Source organism: Diadema antillarum, unplaced genomic scaffold, assembly GCF_040938485.1.
Source record: "Diadema antillarum isolate AM-2024a unplaced genomic scaffold, OU_Dant_1.0 scf00000091, whole genome shotgun sequence".
NCBI classification, from domain to species: domain Eukaryota; kingdom Metazoa; phylum Echinodermata; class Echinoidea; order Diadematoida; family Diadematidae; genus Diadema; species Diadema antillarum.
In genome coordinates, this window is record NW_027270980.1 from 2,556,686 (window position 1) to 2,577,516 (window position 20,831).

The 20,831-nt window shown below is 37.8% G+C and overlaps 2 protein-coding genes across 2 annotated transcripts; one reads left to right on the forward strand and one right to left on the reverse strand.

Moving 5' to 3' along the window:
* Positions 1-2,097: 2,097 nt before the first annotated feature.
* On the reverse strand, positions 2,098-5,167 carry LOC139718233 (uncharacterized). The gene is made up of 4 exons (XM_071629712.1): positions 5,092-5,167; positions 4,566-4,742; positions 3,510-3,647; positions 2,098-2,255 (listed from the first exon to the last, which is right to left on the reverse strand). The coding sequence occupies exons 1-4, from the start codon at positions 5,165-5,167 to the stop codon at positions 2,098-2,100; spliced, it is 549 nt and encodes a 182-aa protein (XP_071485813.1).
* A 4,230-nt stretch (positions 5,168-9,397) lies between these two features.
* LOC139718199 (uncharacterized) lies at positions 9,398-20,269 on the forward strand. Its single transcript, XM_071629680.1, has 4 exons — positions 9,398-9,513; positions 18,803-18,979; positions 19,503-19,640; positions 20,058-20,269. Exons 1-4 carry the CDS (start codon positions 9,420-9,422, stop codon positions 20,231-20,233), a joined length of 585 nt encoding a protein of 194 aa, XP_071485781.1. The 5' UTR covers positions 9,398-9,419; the 3' UTR covers positions 20,234-20,269.
* Positions 20,270-20,831: the final 562 nt, after the last annotated feature.

Consider the following 20,831-nt stretch of genomic DNA (forward strand, 5'->3'; position numbering starts at 1 on the left):
CAGTCGATGACTTGATTGTTTACGTGTCATTATAGTCAGCGTGTAAGGTCTGATGACTCGTATTGTGCCTCGTGTATGCCATCAGCATCATTGCTGTGACAAGTAAACACAAGGATGACGGCTACTATCAGCACTGCCGAACCGGACAAATCCGAGCCCGGATGTACAGCAACCTCTGATCGCTAACACTCTTGCGAAACACGTCCCGTAGTAGGCCTATACATCCCTCACGAAATACATGCGAGCCCTATCTATTGTCTGCAAAAGTTTTTTGTTTCTATATAGATATATCTAGATATATAATACGATAAATAATAATAACGTCCGTAGCATAACACAGACAAAAACACTTTAAAGCGGAAAAGAAATAGGCAAGAGCATAAGTTATGTTAAACTATTTGAACGAAATGTGCTTGTTTGTTTGTTTTTGTAATACTCACTTTCTTGCTTGCATCAGCTCAACTCAAAGCGCCACACTTTCCAGTGAGGCTGCGATGTGTATATGGTTTTATTTATTCTTATTCAAAATCCGTGTAACAATCTTATTAAAATGATTGAAACTTTAGTTATAACAGTGTCCTGAGGACATGAAATTAGATGAGATACATGCTTTTAGCAGAAAATCGTCTTAATTGCCAAACATTATGGTTATTTCCACATAATTATTTCCTAGATGTTGAAATCATGGTCATGATAGCTTTTGATAATAAATGTATATTAATTCATCTCATTTCATTTCATTCCCGACGAAAATATACAATATGACATTTACATATGAACAAAGTAAAGTAAACAAAGTAAAGTAATATGTAAATATGCATGAATAATGATGTAATGTGTATGGTTGCTGCATATTTCTGTACAAGTGAACGCAATGTATGCATCACATATTGCATATATTAAGTGTCGGTATGCATAGATAACTGTTCTGTTTCTCTGTTTCATGTTAATGACTTGTGGGCGTATTCATTGTTATAAATAAAAACTTGCTTCGAATGTTTTAGAGTCCGATACCTCTGTACAATATACAACAAAGAATGGACTGAACAAATTGGTGTCATCACTCTAAGGTTTTGCTTTATTCATTTCTTGTTTAAGGACAAAAACTTTATTCTTAGAAACAGTTAGTTACTCATAGTTACTTGATTTTTACATTCCATTTTGATATCACGTCAAAACATTAAACACGTAAAAAAGCACCTAATTCATTTCTTGAAAATTAGTGCAAGCATTGCAATAAATACACGGCAAGGAAAATATGAATATCATCGTATCATACAAGAATATTGAGCACAGGAAAAAAGAGGGAACACAAAGGCAGATCAAATGAGAGAGGGTGAGAGAGAGAGAGAGAGAGAGAGAGTGTCGGAGACATTGACCATGTTGACCATGGAATACAGGAATGGGGTAAGGGAGGGATGGGGGGGGGGGGTGGGGGTGGGGAGTATATACAAGTAGACTCCCGTTATAACGAAGTCCTTGGGACAGGCAGTTTCTTTCGTTGCATCGAAATTTCGTAACAACCGAACGAATAAACAATAAGGGGTAAAAAAACATAGATCCGATAGTTTTGAGAGCTGGATTTTTATTTCGCTGTAACTGGAATTTCGTTCTAATCGTGTTCGTCATACTGTAGTGCACTGTGGTGATATTGTTCCATTTTTTTTTCTTCGCTAAAGCAACAACTCTTGAAGAAATTTTCTTTGAAAGTTTTACACACTCTCATTAATAATTTAGGTTGCATTCGTTTATTCTGTCTCGATACAGCCATCACACGCACTATAGCTCGTGAATGGATGATACACACGTCGACCATTACAGGTCCGGGCCCTTTTTTATGAAGAGTTATAATTGATTATACAGTCTATTTCGATTGTAAGTCTATGGCAGCCTGTGTGGTAAGGAAATTTATAATCGATTATACACATATCTTTTGATAAAACAGGGCTCAGATGTCTCTGTTTGTAGTCTTTTGCCTGTTTATATCTATCTCTTTTCAAATACCGCCGACTCTCTCGCAGTTAAGTTCATCCATAGCAGAGTCTTCTTGTTGCTATCTTAATCCCGATGATCCGGACTGTCAGGGCTCCCCGACATTCAACGCCTGTTGAACTCCCGGATCATCCGTGACAGTTCATCAAGTCCTTCGTGGAGACCATCACCTGTCCTTGCGCATGCGCCTTGGATGTGCCATGGATTTGCGACCAGTTTATGCAATTGCAGTTCGTCGGTGAGTTTGGTTAAGTGAAAAGAGCCTAATGGTTGAGAAGATAGTGCAAAATACAAATGCTAAGCTGACGTGCATGTAATGTATTTATGATAGCATTGAAAATAAACTTCAATTTAAAAAGTAGTCATCATACAATATTGATAGGAATTGCCCTGTATAATGAAAAATTTTTGTTTTATCAAATACCATGTCTATTAACTTTACTCCAGCTTGGGTGATGAAAAATGAAAACGATAAGTGTCTTCCCTCTTTTCTAAGACGTCTTCCAGTCTAATAAAGATGGACAGATTTCTAATACTTTACTATGGTGATGGATTCAAACTACAGCGAGTTTTCTGGTAAGAAAAGGGAATGACACCCAAATGGATAGAGTGAATGCAACTATATTCGTAGAACACATCAGCGAAGTTTGAGGAAAGTCGGACAATCCGTTGAAAATGCATTTTTAAAGTTTCGATGCAGCCATCGCCGGATGAGAAGACTGATATATAATTCGTGGCGTCACGTAACTATTGAAAACGATGTAAAGAAAATATAAAGAGAATTCCACAAGATTTCATTACTTTTATGACAAGTAGGCCTACACATTCCCTCGACGTGTTACTGACATAATTATGTTAAGGGTAATCTTATTCCTCCTACTCTCTGAAAGAGGCCAGTCAAGTGTTCTTCCATTATGCTTAAAAAAGTGAAAATCTGCTGAATTTGCTTCATATTTTCTTCATATCGTTTTCCAGATAGACGTCGCAAAGTGTTGCTATCTTCTCATCCAGTGAGGACAGCACAAAAATTTAGAACAATTTAATGGATAGGCCTAGTCCGGTTTTCCTCAAACTTTCACTGATGCGTTCTACTAATAAAGCAGCAGTCCATCAATTCACATCCGATATGCGTTTGGGTTTCGATTCTCCTTTAACACTGAAAGTGCTCATTAAGTTGCGAGGAAGAACGTAAATGATGAAATACTATTCTACATCATGGTCATAATGATGTAGCCAGCGAGGCTCTCTGAAATATATTTCATACTGTCTGGAAATGGGATATCAGGATGCAAACCCCATTTTACTTGATTTGCACTAATTTACTTAAAGAACCATATCTTACATTGACACACTTCATTCTTCACTTCTTCATTTTTCACTGCAAAATTTTAAATAAAAGTTGTTTTCGTCCTGATGGACGATGGATGCAAAGAAGATATAGTACAAGATTTCGCTTCTGGTTGCGATAAGCAAACATCTTCAGTCACATTATCAATCGATCGAAAAAAAATATTTACCTTCTAGATCTTGTTTGTTCGCTAACACAAGGACGGGGGTCCCGTGTGACAGCTCTGGGGCCTGCAGAATTGAGAATAGTAATTCTCTGGCTTCGGCCAAACGTTCCTTGTCCGCGCTATCCACCACGTATATGATACCTATGAAGATATTCATTGTTTATAGTTAGTGCATGATGTGCATACAGAGACATACAACTGCCTTGTATCTTTTACACAAAAGGACAGTTTTTGATTAATAAGTGATAAAAAAATACATACGCTAAAGAAATAAGAATCACTGAGTGGAGAGACATATGCAAAAGCACAGTTTAGATAGTGATCATACCCGTATTGCAGATTCTGATTATCATTGTCACTCGTGTGTAATGTAACAGCATGTGCATAGACATATCAGTTTGCAATTATTGTTGTTCATGTGTACATGGGTATACAAATAGCTTTTTTTTCCCCCTCAGCTGGTTGGGCGCTTTATTCGTTTTCAAAGCGACACGATGCATTATTGCCCGGCGTTTAACAACGCACTCTGCACAAGTTCGATAGTTATTTGTCTGAACAAGAATTTATGTTTAAAAATGATGAACTTGCGCAGAGCAGGTGACAAGAATGGTTTGTCAATATCACTTGAGGGAGCATACATTTCATTGTATTACACTCAATGTATTATAAGATACTTTTTCTATTGATATTGTCAGATACCGGGCTTATACTGTGAGGTAGAGGTGTTGGCAAGCTAATGGGAAGTACAAGGATTGCAATCACGAATAATCACTACACTAAAGATGCTTCCTAAGTAAAGTTACAAACCAACATGGTTGTTGGTACAAATGACCTTTTTCTGCTCATTCGCAAAGTGGAATGACGAACTGGTCTAAAATGCTTAGCGGTATGGATGTGTATGTAAACGACAGAACGACAAACTACATTTTCGGATATGCCAAAATGCTCGTTTGTCATTATCCTTTCTGTTTCTCGTCTTTCTACTAATTATTGGAAATGAAGGAAAGATTCTGCAAGCGTCTTATTATCATGGAACAGGAATAGAAAGGTATTTTGTACCTGCCGTGTTGTAGTAGTAATGATGCCACAGCTGTCGCAACCTGTCATGAAATCCGATATCCCAGATTACGAACGATTGACCACGATTAGTCGCGATTGTCTCCTCATTAAATCCGATTGTGGGGATGGTCTGCACGGTTTTGTTCAGCTTTAACCTGTATAAACAAGTAGTTTTTCCTGGAGAATAGAAATACAAAATTATTCATTGTTAGTGCATGTACAAGTAGTCAAATGATCTGTCATTAATGTGAAACAAGACTTTAGTTTACATTCATAATATATGGGGGCATTAAAATCCATTTTTAGTAGGCCTAATGGTTTTATTCGTCCCCATCAGGGAGGTGAGACGAAAACTCACCTCCCTGTCCCTGTCATAGGCCTATACCCGACAGTTGGTTCCCGGCTCAATTTGTTACTGGCTCTGATACTTTTCTAGTAAAACCCTGAAACATAACTGAAATGATAATGGCCTGACCATCACACATAATTATGTGACCGACTGGCTTTTGACCTGCTGAAAAATTACCTGTTCCGTCAAGACCCAGCATAAGTAGTCTGGGCGGCCTGCACTGAAACCATTTCCGACAGAGACACTGACCCATGTTATCCACCGACGTAAATCCGTTCGGGAAAGGTATTTAAGCTTTTTAAGCACTCTCCAACCAGAACGAAAATCCACTCTTCAAATCACAAGAGAACGACATCCGACGAAATGAAAATCTGTTATAGGACTATTGCAGTATTTCTCGCTTTTGTAGTGCAACTTGTAGTGAACGAATGAGCTATATACCTTCCAACTTTTAGTGATAGTGCCTGTACAGTCGATGACTTGATTGTTTACGTGTCATTATAGTCAGCGTGTAAGGTCTGATGACTCGTATTGCGCCTCGTGTATGCCATCAGCATCATTGCTGTGACAAGTAAACACAAGGATGACGGCTACTATCAGCACTGCCGAACCGGACAAATCCGAGCCCGGATGTAGAGCAACCTCAGATCGCTCACGCTCTTGCGAAACATGTTCCGTAGTACTACATTCCTAACGAAATACATGAAGGCCGTATCTCTTTTCGGCAAAAGTTTTTGTTTCTATATCTATCCAAGATTCTCACATGAACTTTAAATATATAATACGCTAAATGATAATAATGTCTCAATTACTTTTGTGTTATGTATTTGTAATTGCAGTAAGTATTTTTAAAGAAACTCTTGAGTGGTCCACAATCTATATACAAGCATTGCTTTTTAGTGGACCTCTCAGTTGTCTTTCCCCCCTCTAGATATAACTTCGTATTTTCCGGTATGTATGCATATCTTTATAAGTTTGTTGACTATCGTTTATTTTTCGTAATGTATATCGTATTATGCTTATGATATAAAGAATTCCTCATTCACTTTGCGTTATGTTTTGTTGGAAGAAAATGAGAATGAAATAGATGAAATGAAATGAAATGAAATGAAATCGAATTATCAAAAAGGATGCCATACTAATTTAATTTGATTCACCCTCTGCACAGATAATTATAACACCAAGCCTCTCAACTCTCGATGTGAAGCTTTGAAAATTTGATGATGTAAAACAAAATGCATGCATGACCGAAATTACAAAAGAAAAAAAGATATTAAAGAAAGAAAAAAATGCTGAAATAATTTAATACAGAAAAAAAAATCGATATTTCAATTTTATTAAATTCAAATTTTATGAATATCAGGATTCTTTCAAATACAATAATCACAAAAAGTCAATGTATCATAACACAACAACATGAATATTTGAAAGCGGAAAAGAAAAATAGGCAAGTGCATGACATAATAAGCTATTGGAACGAAATTATTGCATTATTGAAAGAGAGAGGCTCACGTAAAAGACAAGCTTGCAAAGATGCTGACCACAAAATCAATTGGAATTACAAGAGAGAATAGAGAACTTGCCTATACTTGAAAGCCCATTTTGAGGAAGTGAATACAATGAAAATAACAACAACAACAACATATGGGTCAAAACAATATCGAATAGTTGTGCGTTGGTTGTATGAACTTCCATTTGCATCTGTTTGTACAGGGTCTTATTTGTTTGTTTGTTTGTTTGTTTGTTTGTTTGTTTGTTTGTTTGTTTGTTTGTTTTTGTAATACTCTCTTTCTTGCTTGCATCAGCTCAACTCAAAGGGTCACACTTTCCAATGAGGCTGCGATGTGTAGGCTAAAGGTTAATCCAAGAGCCACGTCAGTCTTTCGAGGCTCATAGGAGTTATTGCTATCTTTCGTTTACTCTTTTTTTTTTGTCCAACGTGGAAATCCTCCTCTCCTATCATCGCGCCTGTATATACTAAAAAAGGGACTTCCCCTTGCTGGAATTCTAATTTCCATGTATACGCTCTTTTGTTCATAGGGGAATATTGATGTACAGATTTGTTTTTCAAGGGGGGGGGTACATACAGTTTGGTATTTGATATAATCCTCCTTCCCTCCACCCCTCCCCCAAGAAAAATGAATCAACGATTCTGAAGACAGCATGCAGTGTATTTGAAATCTGCTAGAAACATAGAAAATAATAAGATAGTATGGGATATTTTCAATCATAATTTTAAGAATATTTCCTATTTCTTTTAAAGGTGATATATAACTGGACATGTTTTATTTTGCTCTATATCTGGTGATGGACTTATTCTTGGATATGTTAAAAATGGCGCTTAGCCCGTGGCATTTTGTGATCAATCTCTTCATTAGTGATATGAAATTATTATTCTTACAGACCAATCAAATTAAAAGGGGCTCTGAGGCGACATAACGTACAATATTAGTGCATGTCTTGTGAAACCGGATAATTCCTGAAATTTGGCTATTCATAATTTCATCAAATATTTTACATCAAGTTCTTCTCCTTTTATGTTGATGAAACATCTACTGATTTGTTTTCCTGATTCAGCACTACCAGTTAGAGTCCTCTGACACCCTCCTCCGTGATTCATGTTCCACGCCACCCCCCCCCCCCCCTCCTTCCCTAAAGAGGGGGTGGGGAGATATGAAAATCTCGATTATACCATCATAAATGACACGATCAGGCTTGCGAAGAAATGGATAATTGACTCATGACGCATCTGGGGTGTGAACGCACGCTTTCGAACACAATCAGCATAACAATGGCACACTAAAAATACCGCGAGCGGAGCTATTCGTCAAACCCCATGACGTGGAACACCTACGGTACACCTTGCTCGCACTGTCGCAATAGTTGCCTTCATCTGTAGTCTTGTACAAGACCCATTGATTATCCTTGATGGTGGATGTGGGGCACGCGGAAACTTAACCCCTTGTCTTTAAATTTCTGAACAGCAAATCACCAATCTCCAGGTTGAAAAGTTAACAATAGCCCTAATTTCTTGTTGTTGATTTCAGAGAACAAAATTTAAAGCTCTCCTTCCATTCACATAATATTCCCGATTGATTCCCGATTGCACAAGCGTATGAGCGTTAAAGACTATATTTTTCGGCTCGGATTGTTATGGTTTGCACGCTTGACAGGACGGCAGGGCAACAAGCAACAATAGTGACAGGGAGAGAACAGAGTGTCAAAACTCCTGTCAAACTCACCACTCGCCTTGCCATTAATTTATATAATATTATGTTTGAAGATCATTCATTTATACATTCTAGGGTTGGATATGCTCTCGGGCCAACTGAGCCTTGATAATCAATCGTATTTTTTTTTCTTTTTTTGGAATGATATATTATGATTAGAACAATATTAGAGGTAGTTATATCGTGTATTTTGATTTAATTTCTTTGCCTCGTAATAATTGATTAATTAGAAACACCTGTATTAAGCGCTCTGTTTGTGTAAGTTACCATCATTATTACTACATTTATCAATTTTGAACATAATGTATGGCAATTGATAAAGTTGAGCGAGAGAAAGCTTGATTTTGAGGGAGAAACATGCAGCTAGAGAGGGGGAGAAATTTGAAAAGATTTCGCGAAATCGGGCCTCAAAGTGGGAGATATGTACCGCCAAAAGCGAGATCAGTTGGAGTTTTTGACTCTTTGGCATATATTGCTCATTTCATGTAAACATTTCGATATTTTCCAATTTATCTATTCAAACCACTTTCATGGCAATTGCCGTTGCGCACGTCGTGCTCTCACAACCAAGTGGTATATTAGTGAGCTCCGAAGTATAATTTATACACCAAGCATCCATGTACCATTTTAATTACAGGACGTTATACCAGCCTCACTTCTTGCCAGTTTAGCTAATGATTTCTTCATGATTGATAAGAACTGATTGATAGGCCCTATCAATGTTATCAGCCCCTACTGAGCGTGACAGCGTTTTTGGTTGATGTAAAGATAGAACGTGAGGAAATAAAACATGTTTTTATGCCGTCAGCATCATTATCGCCACGTTTGATAAGATTTGTTTTGTGCTTTCTCCACTGGTTGAAATTAGCATTTTCTTTGCTTCTATAGCCACGTATAGTAAAATGGCATGATCTCTCATCCGGGTACTCTAACATGCGCGAGCGGTATAGTATAATGCAGACCTATAATACAGAATGAATATAGGAAGGTGTCCTGGGTATCCGCTTACACGTGGCACAATTCGCATCATCAAATTTTAGCGCGGGCAGGAGCTCAATAAATAGGACGGTCCGCCGCGTTCGGCATTCATTTCCCGAGGTCCACTTGGTTCAGGAATATACACTCCTAAAGATTACTATTGTAACACCCTCTGTAAAAAAAAAATACCTGCAGAGATAACCAAACCGGCGGAGCTTGATTTTTACAAGGATCACAATATTCAACGTTTTCTTTGCATTCTTGCATCACTTTTCGAGCAACACACCCGGACAAAAAATGGGTCTCCTGATTTCGAAGATGACGACTCTATTTCGGGAATGGTCGGAAGGCAGTCCGTCTAGAGTTTTGATGCTTGGACTTGATGCAGCAGGTATGTCTGCGATGTCTTTTATCTTTTTGTATCTGTTGGTTGTTCTTAGAACTCGATCACCTTTCTTTTTTTATTCTGAAGCTAGACAGATTAATAGTTGGATGTTTCAATTTGTTATGCTTGTCTGTTCGTTTTCAACTATTGTCAACCTTATTTGCTTAAAAAAGAGGAAAAATTCTAAGGAGTGCACAGATTACGGTTCTTAATTGTCTTCCATACAAGATCCTTGGCTTCAGTTGATTTTGAATTGTATCGATCTTTTTACATTACTGTTGAATGACGAATGTTCTTTTACAGTTAGATAGCTGGATAGACAAATCGTATCATTCTTTTGCAATATTTTGAGGTAAACAATGTTTTTTTTTTTCCTTTGGCGTAGAGAAATATGACATTTCAATGAATGCCATCCTATCTGTTCTGAAAGAATCTGTGTTCTTATACTTGCTCCTGATTTCAAAGCATTTTCTAATGATCGATGATGTGTTGAATCTGTCTAATATACACTGTTAGAAAAAAATCAACAAGGTTGTTTAAAATTTTAAACAACCACAAGTTAACCGGTGAATCGCTCAACTGTTGTTTAAAAATTAAACAACACCTAGTTGTTTAAACTTTTAACCCTTTGTTGTTTAAAAATTCTAAACAACTGTTGTTTAAAAGAAATTTAAACAACTGGGTTGTTTAAAAAAGTTGTTTAAAAATTTAAACAACTGTTGTTTAAAAGTCATTTTATACAACTGGGTTGTTTAAAAAAAGTTGTTTAAAAGTCTAAACAACTGTTGTTTAAATGTAATTTTATACAACTGAGTTGTTTAAAAAAAGTTGTTTATAACTCTAAACAACTGTTGTTTAAAAGTCATTTTATACAACCGGGTTGTTTAAAAGTAATTTTATACAACTGGGTTGTTTAAAGCAAATATTGAATATTCATGTTTAGAATTTAAACAGTTCTTAATCTCATATTACTGTACAACTCACTTGTATATAAGCACAATAACACAAATGTTTATTTTTTTGGCCAATTATATATTTCAGCACATTTTCACTGTCTACAGTATACATGTATCACTGACATCGTATCATTAGAAAACCTTCAATCGGTCAATCTGTCCATCGATGTGCAAACTTATTACAAATAACAAATTGAGCCAATCAAGAATTGTCTCATCCATTTTCAGAATATATACTTAGTAACAATTCTTCTTATACAGTTAACCTTTGATAAGTCGAAGTTCTCGAGAACCGAGAAAAATGTGTCGACTTGCGCGGATTTAGTAAAAATATGCAGTTTGACTGCAGAGGAAAAATCACGAGCTTTTGTTATGCTTCAGTTAAGTGATTTCCCAGCTGAATTGACCTCGACTCATCTAAAGCTTAGTGTATTGTCAAATGTACATTTTGATTCCACTTACATACAAATGGGGCGCTTAATGCCGTAAAAATCACATTTCACAATATTTCAACTAAACTGCAATGGTAAATTGAATTTGAAACATGCAATAATTAAAGAATTAATTATTATGCATAACATGGATGTGTTCAGCTTGAGATTATCTATTCCTGTGCCACATTGAATATTTTGTTGCTTCATTTCTCATATTGCGTGGGTGCATGGGGACCATCAGTTGCCCTCACATGGGTCCGAAAGGGCTAACTGAATGAACAGTACACAGAGAATGTAATTTTTCAGAATGCTTTTACAGTCCAATGCACACCTTACAGACACATTATCCAGTTTTATAGTGATCATACCCTGACAAGACAAGATAAATCTTGAATGAGTCTTATTTCCTGGAATAATTATCTGATTTTCTTAGAACCACTGACTTTGTTCTTGAAGTGTTTGTCACTATTACATGCGCTTGAAAATCTCATAAGCGAAGCATAAGGGAATGGCCCTCTAAGGATTTGATTTTCTGTCCCAATACTGTACTTTGTTGCCCCATTAAGAAAACATTACTGAAGGTATTGCACTACACAGCTTCTCTATTAACTAGATCATTTTTAACAATGTTCAATTTGATGTCACAACATTTTGAATCATTTCAGTTGCAATGCTTTTGGGGAACATCTGCAATAGTAAGTCAGGGGTTATTAGATTATATTTCCTTGACAGTACAATGATGACTGTAAATATACTGCAGATGGAGAAACCATTCACATTAAGAAATAACTTTTATCTCGTGTGAAAATTCTACTCCATACCTATATTCAGCATATCTGAACAGACCAAATAACATGTACAGTACATTGTAATTATAATGAAACTTACTCCTGTTTACTGGTGTAATTTGAGAAGTCATACCTGCTACCAACACATAGGTTTTTTTTTTTTTTCATAACTGAGATGTGCCAAGTACAGCACATCTGTCCAGCAAAGATCATCTCTGTCACTCCTGTGATAGAGATGTCAGTAGTGAAGATTACTCTATATACAATGAAATAAATTCATAATGGACATATACATTCTACGAAACAGTTCATCTTGAATTTTATGAAGGCCACATTCAGTACAGAGTGTCACCTCCATTATGCTCAACAGATATGAGGTTTTAATTTCACAATTGCTATATTTCTGAAAATTGACTGTCATGCTTCAGTATAAACCTGTGAAGATCTCGCCCAATATTTCATTAAGTCACTACTAAGCAAAATACCCCTTTTAATTCATTTCTAGCCCATCTTTATCACAAGTTTTCAAGGGCCAACATTACCCACTAATAGAACAATCTTCTCATGACATTTGATCTTTCCATGTGACATGTATCCATTACTTATTGAGTTATAAACAAATAAAACATAGATACCAAACCTTTGCTTTGACGAATGACCTAAAAGTCAACTTTGTCAATTAAACTTCTAATGACCATGAAAATCTCATTCTACGCATCTAATCTTCCTGATTTGAAGAGTTCAGGTATGTCCTGATCTCTCTCACAGGATTGGACGTCACTTTACCAGGCATTTTGTACAAAACTGTCTCCAAGAACTGCCAGGCAGCAAAACATTGAGCCTGGTACTCTACATCTAGGACATAATGCACTTTGAATGCACAGTCCACAGCCTTTGTCAAAGTTGGAAACAAGAATCCCTGTCTCTCTACAATATGGAGTTTTCGCAAGCACAACGCGGCCGGGAGTTAAGCGTGTCGTGTGCGAAATTTGCTTCTGCACATGATCAAATCCGAGGAACGTCCCGTCCGGGGGAAAACGAGTACGGTACTTGGCCAAAATAGCGTTCGGTCCCGATGCTGGGCAGGAGTGAGCCAGCCAGTCAGCCAACCAATCAGCGATCTTGTCCCCACGCCTCCGTCCTGTACAGGAAAGCGAAACTGCATAGATATGGGGACGGGAGTCAGAGTACGGGGACTGTCACAAGTGATCGCTTCCTCGTATTCTCGGTCTTCGCGTCGTGTAGCGAAAACTTCCTAATGACAAAGGTTTGCAGTGGCTTCTTCCAGGATCCTCCCATCAGCAACATGAAGGGCTGTGGTCTCTGCTTCCTGTCAATTTGTCCAATGTAGAAAGCCAGGTCTGTGCCCTCCCGTACAATGAAATGGAAGTGGAAAAGAAACATGCATATTATACATCTCGATAAAATCTTCAAATAATCTACGCAGAAGTGTTGGGTTGAGGCATTGGTATAATGAAGTCCATCAGAACATATATATTTCCCACACCTCTCCAATGTTCAAGGGAGAGTTCATAATAAAGTGTCTGGCCAAATTCTGCAACATTTCATTTGCAAATATATACCCTAAATTGGGTATTTTATGTAGTATATAACATCCATGTATTACATTTTCTATTCTTGCAAGGGCTAACCATGACCTGGCTGAATGAATTTTCAACTGTGTGGCCTATGGGAACTTCTGAAAGGCAATTGATTTTATTGCTGGCAAGCTCAGGCAAAAAGTATTACCAAACAAAAACTACTTCTGAATTGCATTTCATTATTTTGGGCAAGTTACTCTTTCCAATACTAGTAGTACTTTTGCCCACTTACATTGTAGGAACATTAAGGAGTATGCGAGGTCTTTTTTCTTTTTGGTATGGGGGGGGGGGGGGAGACACCCTGTATCACATTGGATGTATATGAGTGGTATGTGATATATTTCCAGCATCTTGCTGAATATAATGATACCATAGGTCAAGTGCAATATTTATTGATAAATGGAATATTCCTTATTGGCGACATTTGGACCAATTTTGCATTTCATGCGAATTTTTTCCCCTTTTTATCAAAATGAAAAGGACATATTGATATTGGACAAGTGTGTGATTGAGCAGTCAGGCACAAAATAAAGTAAATATGTATGTTGACTATGTAATATAAGATTTTTTTTTTCATTAAAAAAAATTATTGTGATTCACAGCATACATAAGCAACATAGTAAATTTGCATAAATATGTTGAATCCATGGACTAAACTAACAAATGAAACAGCATAAACTGGGAATTTCTGTAACTATGGACCACAGCTTGATGATTTTTTATATTTTGTATTGCAATGTCAAAGTCCATCTCATCATTTTAATAAGAGGGCAACACATCACTTGTTTTAGAAGATTAGCCTCCGAACAGTTAGGTACTTACAGGTTGAAAGTCGTAGAATAACTCCAACGACTCCTGAAAGGAGCACTTGCCCCACACCCTCACAGTCCAGTCTCGGCAAACTAGGGGCAGCATGCTGAATGCAAGCGTCTCTTTTTCCTCTGTGGAGCAAAATGTATGACACAGGGGGAGTATTTTAAATGATAAGTACAAATATACCATTTAAAAATATTAACACAATCAAGGCTGATAAAGAGAAATGCTGACAAGTATCAGCTCATATTCAGATGCTAGCTTATGTACTTATATTGTACTTGATTGCAACCAGGATTACTAACTGTGGGGGGGGGGGGGTGCTGTTTTAAAGTTGTTGGGAGGGTATTGTAGAAAATACTACACATATTGAATGAGGGACTGATTCTGGCAACTGCATTTACTATCAAGACGGGCAAGTAATTGTGGATGAGTAGAGCCAAACTTGTAAGGCCAAGCATTAGAATTATAATGCTGTAATAATCATCATGCTATTCTACAAAGCAGCAATCAGAGTTACCATGAACTTGGATGAAAGAAAGTTGAATGGTGTTGACAGCCAGTGCCTTTAAAGAATAATCTTGCACTACTGTTAAGTGCTTAACAAAGACTATTGCAATATGAATGACATTTGGGCTTTTGCAGGAGGTTCATGTCATATTCTGGCATTGCATAAAGCAAGATCAGTTAATATGCATATCATTAGATTAGCAAGAGCAAAGGATGTTCAAGGTCCAGTGATTTTTATTCCAAGTAGTAGGAAAAAGAATGCAAAAACTTTGATAGTTCATAAAAGACTTCTCTGTTAATGTTATCCTATAATGACAAAAGCTTGATTATCATGTGAGTTGATCAGGCAGTGGAGAAGAAAAGGGGAATGGTAGATGAAGGAGGCAAGGACAAACCGTCCAGAAGTTTCAGTGTACATGAACTGTGTGGCCATGGGGTGCTATAATGTGAGAGAGGGGCAGGAGACAGCCTCTCCCAAATAATTGTCCAAGCTGTAGTTACAGTCATTAAAGCTGCACTACCGCATGTGATACAAGGAGCGAAAGAAGCTTGTATGAGCACAATTAAAGATGTTTTGAATCCACATGTCATCTCTTGAGGATTCAGTTCCAGCAGGACGAGGTCCAACATGAGCTAAGGAGGGACAATCTCTGCCTGACTGGCCTGCCAGAGGGGGCTGAGGAGACAGAGGAAGAGCTTACTGTGGGCGAGTCAAATGTTGCCAAGGAAGTTAGCTTAGACATTTGGAAAGAGGACATCTCATCTTCATGATCTTGTCATCATCTTAGGGAAAAGGCAAGAAGGAAAGAGCAGGCAGATCAAAGTCCACTTTATTGCAAACAAAAGGAACAAACTGTATTCTGGGCATTCTAGTCTGAAGGGAAAAGAGAACATGAAAAGTGTGTTCATCAATGAAGATCTAAAGGCATGCAATGTCTCACTCGATCAGTGCATGATAAATGCCAAGGAAGCTCATGATGTCGAATCGGCAACAAAACCAAATACGGGAACATGACATGCAAGTTGAATGATGGACAAAGCAGAGTCATCAAGAGCCCGGATGATCTCTTTGATATTGGCTTTGAAGTTACAGATCCACTTCAGTTTTTGCAGGTTTTTGCGCAAGTCTTAGAAATTAATTATCAAGCATTGAATGAATTTCTCGGTCTAACAATTTTTTTTTATAGTCATGTACATACTGTAAGTATTTTGTTAATGTTGTTGATAAATTCACCTCAACTCAAATGCAAAAAAGGAAAGGGTGGTACTGGGGCTGTAGATTAGAATCTCTACACAGAGCAATACTATTTAAAATGTACCTTGGGGAAAGGCCATCGGTGTCACCTGTGTGACGAATAAGCAGCGTTTGCTACGATGGACATCTTGATTCTCCATACTAGAGTACTTTGTCAGCATACACGGCCATGCTGCAAATATCCTGTCTTCAGCCATGATCTCCTGGCTGAAGTCTTGCTTGATCTGTACAAATTAGGGAACAAGATTGCATTTGTAATCATATTAAGGGTGGCCCAGAAAGAATGCTATAAACCAAATGGAAAAAAAAATAATACTGAAGTTAATAACAAAAACATAAACGATGGAGTGAATTATGCATGATCATTAGCTTCTGCAAAAATGTTCATTCTATAAACATTTTTCTCACAAGTTTGTGTGAATTTGCAAAATGTGCTTCGTTTGGCATGGAAATCTTGACAGACTGAGAAGAAAGCTCCTAATCTTTGCATAGAAACTTATTTGAAAGTGGAAGTGCCCAAAATTGGTTCCAAACCACCTACCTACACGAAACAAATAGAACTCTACTTAGGTGGTATATTATTACTACAGGCATTAAGTTTACGTGTGGTGCATAGACTATATTGTGCATTAAAAACACCACAATCTGTTTTCTGTCTTTATCTTCATTTTCTATAGGGGTTCTAGGCCTTTTTTCTACTGGAAGCTTACGTAGACCTTAATTCATCGAGCATCATTGATGGAAATGATGCTCAGTAAAGAATGAATTGCTCCAGCAAAAGTAGCAGAACTTAACTTGCACTTTAGTACATGTATTGGATTTTAGGGGGTTCGTTATGTTTACAGTAGATTTTGGTTGTACGGTTGGACCTACTACTCATCGACCGCCTAATGTTTATTTGCTTGATAAGAATATTTAACACTGAAATTCATGTAAAAAACTTGACCTACGTGATTGAGAAAATCCAGAGCTAGGCTATCAAATGCCTTTGTTCCCTTTTCGATTCGAAGTTTCAGTGCAAAAATATCGCCGTCGAACTTGCGTGGCCTCGTTTCAGCTCCCCGCGGTAACGCTCCTTATTGAGATCGACCGCTGTTTTTGCATTGACAATGCACGCAAACCGAGTTGTATTGAACACCGTGTTGTACGAAGCTTTTTAGAAACTTCCATATATATAGACATTACATTACGATTCGGTGAAAATATTCATTCGAAATGTTGTCCTTGATTAAAACCATTAACTTTGTTAATGAACGGTGAATTTTCGCGTTTTCCCACACCATCCTCATCAACAGTCAAAGCCAATCCATTTTTATGTGCTTTGTGTGCAGTGAAGTGCGTACTAAGCGTTCAGTGCGCCAATTAATACACGGTCGGTTTATTACAACAGGGTGGTCGATGCTATAGTAGGGCTATCATACAGCCGACCATAAGTTCTAAATTATGAGGTAGGAAATGATCGAGACAGGTCATTGTGTAATTGAACTTAGTTAGCACTGCCACTAGCAGTCTAAAACATAGGCCCTTGCATTGCCTAGCTAGGCCATAACCGTCACGTTAGACCCTATGCCTGACTAACTTGTTAGATTTCTACATCATCGAACTCGGACACTGCACCTATAATTGTGCATGATGTGATACGGTGCCTGTTACAACTTAATTAGAATAGATGATGTAGGCGCATGTACAAGTTCTACAACGAATAGGCTACTAGTACTGTACTGTGTCAACAATGGGAATATTCCGTACGCTGATTTAGATGTAGTTTTTGTAAAAGAAATTCGTATTCTATGTGAAGTTTTGAAAATTGTATGTAAGGATTGAATTATGCATGTGTTTATACAAGCACGAGTTGGTTGAAAAACATAATGTACCTACCGGTACAGACGACCTATGTAACTTAACGTTAACGTGTAACATTAACAGTGCCCAGTTTGTTAGATCTAACGTTACATGCATGAAGGCGAGGCGTAGCGCAGCCCGGCCAAGAACCCAAAGCTTGAGCCGTGACTAGCTTCATACATCAGGCAAATTACAGATGGGCATGAAGCGATGTAACTATCAGTTAAATAAATAAATACCTTGGAATGACTGGCAAAGTTCTTCTATAGCTAGACCCCATTTGCTGAGAATGTTCGTGACTCCATAGCTGCATTGCAGTCATCGTCACCGCCGTCCATCATGATGAATAGCCGCGCTACATACTGTATAGCTAGCTATACGTACATAAAACGTGTGATGTGTGTGAGGCGGAGTGGCTAGCCGCCCGGCGCGGCCGCGGCGATCGATTGCGACGAAGGATACATGCAGGCCCGCTGATTGGTTCATGACTATCACATGACTTTTGCCCATCAATTTCTAAACAACGATGTTTAATTGTTTGGGCAATCATTCCGAATTGTTTTTAAACAACCGCTGTTTAAGGCAATCAAGCTCCAATTTTCTATATTTAAACAACATTGTTTAGAATTTTAAACAACAATATTTTAAACAACGAAATTTTACACAGCGTTCTAACAGTGTAGGGATAGCTATCGAAATCATTGTGAAAATATTGCAAAGGTTTTGTTTGTTTGCTTTTTCATTAATGAATAAAATATTCTTCAAAATACAAAATCAGCAGTTTTGGCAACAGCCAATGGTCTTACGAGAAATTCAACTGTTCCTATAATGGGAACATATAAATAACTGCAGCTTGATTTGGTTGTGATTTACTCTTCGAGATAAAATTGGGAATAGGGCTACTCATTCTTGTAGCATTTCACCCCTGCATTAAGTATCATATCACCTGCTTACATAAAATATTTTTAAAAAATGATAATTTCAAGACACAAACTGCATTTCCATTCTTCCGCCACTCTACTCTCTCACACGAAGTAATTAACCTTGACTGCAGCTTACTGTTTGGATTTTGTCGGATTCACTTTTTTCAACATAGGTAAAACAACATGCCTGTATAAGCTCAAGCTAAACGAGACCGTGACAACGATCCCCACCATCGGCTTCAACGTCGAGACCGTCACGCCCGTCCCTGGTCTCTCGTTCACCGTGTGGGACGTCGGCGGCCAGGAGAAAATCAGGGCTCTGTGGAGGCATTACTACTACGGGACTCATGGTATGTTAATCATTCTCTGTGCTGATTTGATTTGATATAATGATTTGATTATATTGGTTATGAAGACGCCGAAAGAATCTGTGTGTATCAATGCATGAATATATAACTCAGCCTTTTCGAATAATTACAAACTGTGAGGTGACGTAATGTTTCGTCAGGTTTGATATTTTAGACAGACATCATAAAGGGGGAGGGGGCATTTTCCTCTGTCCCAATTTAATCATTAATCATCAATCTTTTTTTTTTTAGATCTTTATTGACGTCATTAATAAAGTGTTCTAACAAACAGCGTTAAAACACAGGCAAGCGATTTTTATTTGTAGTAAAACACGAATCATCATCACAGCGTAGACATCATAATACTCTGCCTTCAAATCTGTTTAGAAGTTGATAATTATGTAAGTGAATGAGTGTTCTCTCGGAATTCTTTTATTGTGTGGACAAGATGAAAGTACCAATGAAATAATGGAATTATCACAGTTTAAGGCAAGGAAGTAATTAAGTGATATTCCTTTATTTGCAGGTGTCATCTTCGTGGTTGACAGTCAAGACCGCGCACGTTTCGCTGAGGCCAGAGAGGAGTTGTTCGGCATCGTAAACGCACAGGAGATGACACAGGGGGCTCCAGTCTTGGTGCTAGCGAATAAGCAGGATCTCCCAGGTGGGACAACATTCCTATTCTTCAATCTGGATTCACAAATCTTTAAAAATGATTTATTGTACACACTCAGTATAAGTAGTGTAACCTAAATGATAACGGGAATGTAGAGTCTGATGATGCGTTAGGGGAAAATATCACTATGGAGTAAAATGGACGATGGCCAGATCTAAGCAACAGCCAAATGAGGTAAATTTGATTCATTGCAGGTGGATGAAGGTAATGAATACCATTCCCATTCTAAATTCGTTAACATCAACCGATTTTGTGACGCATCATGTCTAGGGGGCTTTACATCACGGCAGCCTTGCAGTGCTTACATATATTGTGTCAAAGTTCTCTTTTAAATATGATGATATAGAAAACAACTATATTCTTACGCATTCCACACTTTCTCATCATCCTTGATCAAATTATTAGGAGCTTCGGGTGTCACCAAACTCATTGATGAGCTGCACCTGCGCAACCTGACGCGAAACCCGTGGCACATTCAGGGCGCATGCGCGACGACCGGGGATGGTCTCTACGAAGGACTCAATCAGCTGGCGAAGATGATCCGAGAATTCAAAAAGAGTGGTGGGAAGGTGTCACAATGAAACAACCACATCAATCGTTCAAGCAGTATAAAATGAGACCAGTTATAGACGTATAGTTTCCGTTGAAATGGACTGTACCGGAAGCGAATTTCATCAATGCCGGCCCAAGCGACCTCACGCTGGAACACGTCACCAGACCGTAATGTGGCGAGTCATTTCCGTCATAATATTAGGCAGGATTTGATTTGTTTTCAAGGACCCTCCTCATTATTCGTGTACTGAACAAGAAAAAAAATTATCTAAAGGTCTGTTTTGCGGAACAGAGAAAGGATTTACTGGTTTAGCTGCAGTAAGAACGACAATTTTGAATGAACTCGTCGTCATTGCCAAAACTGGTCATGAAAGGAAAGACATTTTTTTTTTTTTGGAAAACCTAAGAAATTAAAGTGAAAAAATGAGGGAAGGGGTGAAAAAAAGACATGCACATGATGCAAAATTATTGTATAAATAGATGGGCTGAAAGAGAGGATTTTTTTGTGTGTTTTTTAAGACCTCTAATCACAAGAAATATTGTGAATGATTAGCATAAAAGAGACGGGGAGAGAATATAATATTTTGGTGTTGTTGATGCAGACATAATAGTATTGAACCTTGAGAG

Excerpts from the sequence above, each read along its gene's own strand:
- LOC139718233 (XM_071629712.1), bottom strand. The coding sequence starts at position 5,167 with ATGGGTCAGTGTCTCTGTCGGAAATGGTTTCAGTGCAGGCCGCCCAGA. Across the intron at positions 4,743-5,091 it reads GCTGGGTCTTGACGGAACAG|GAAAAACTACTTGTTTATAC; the intron begins GTAATTTTTCAG and ends TCTATTCTCCAG. Across the intron at positions 2,256-3,509 it reads GAACAAACAAGATCTAGAAG|GCTCTTTTCACTTAACCAAA; the intron begins GTAAATATTTTT and ends CTCAACCATTAG.
- LOC139718199 (XM_071629680.1), top strand. The coding sequence starts at position 9,420 with ATGGGTCTCCTGATTTCGAAGATGACGACTCTATTTCGGGAATGGTCG. Across the intron at positions 18,980-19,502 it reads TTACTACTACGGGACTCATG|GTGTCATCTTCGTGGTTGAC; the intron begins GTATGTTAATCA and ends CTTTATTTGCAG. Across the intron at positions 19,641-20,057 it reads GAATAAGCAGGATCTCCCAG|GAGCTTCGGGTGTCACCAAA; the intron begins GTGGGACAACAT and ends TCAAATTATTAG.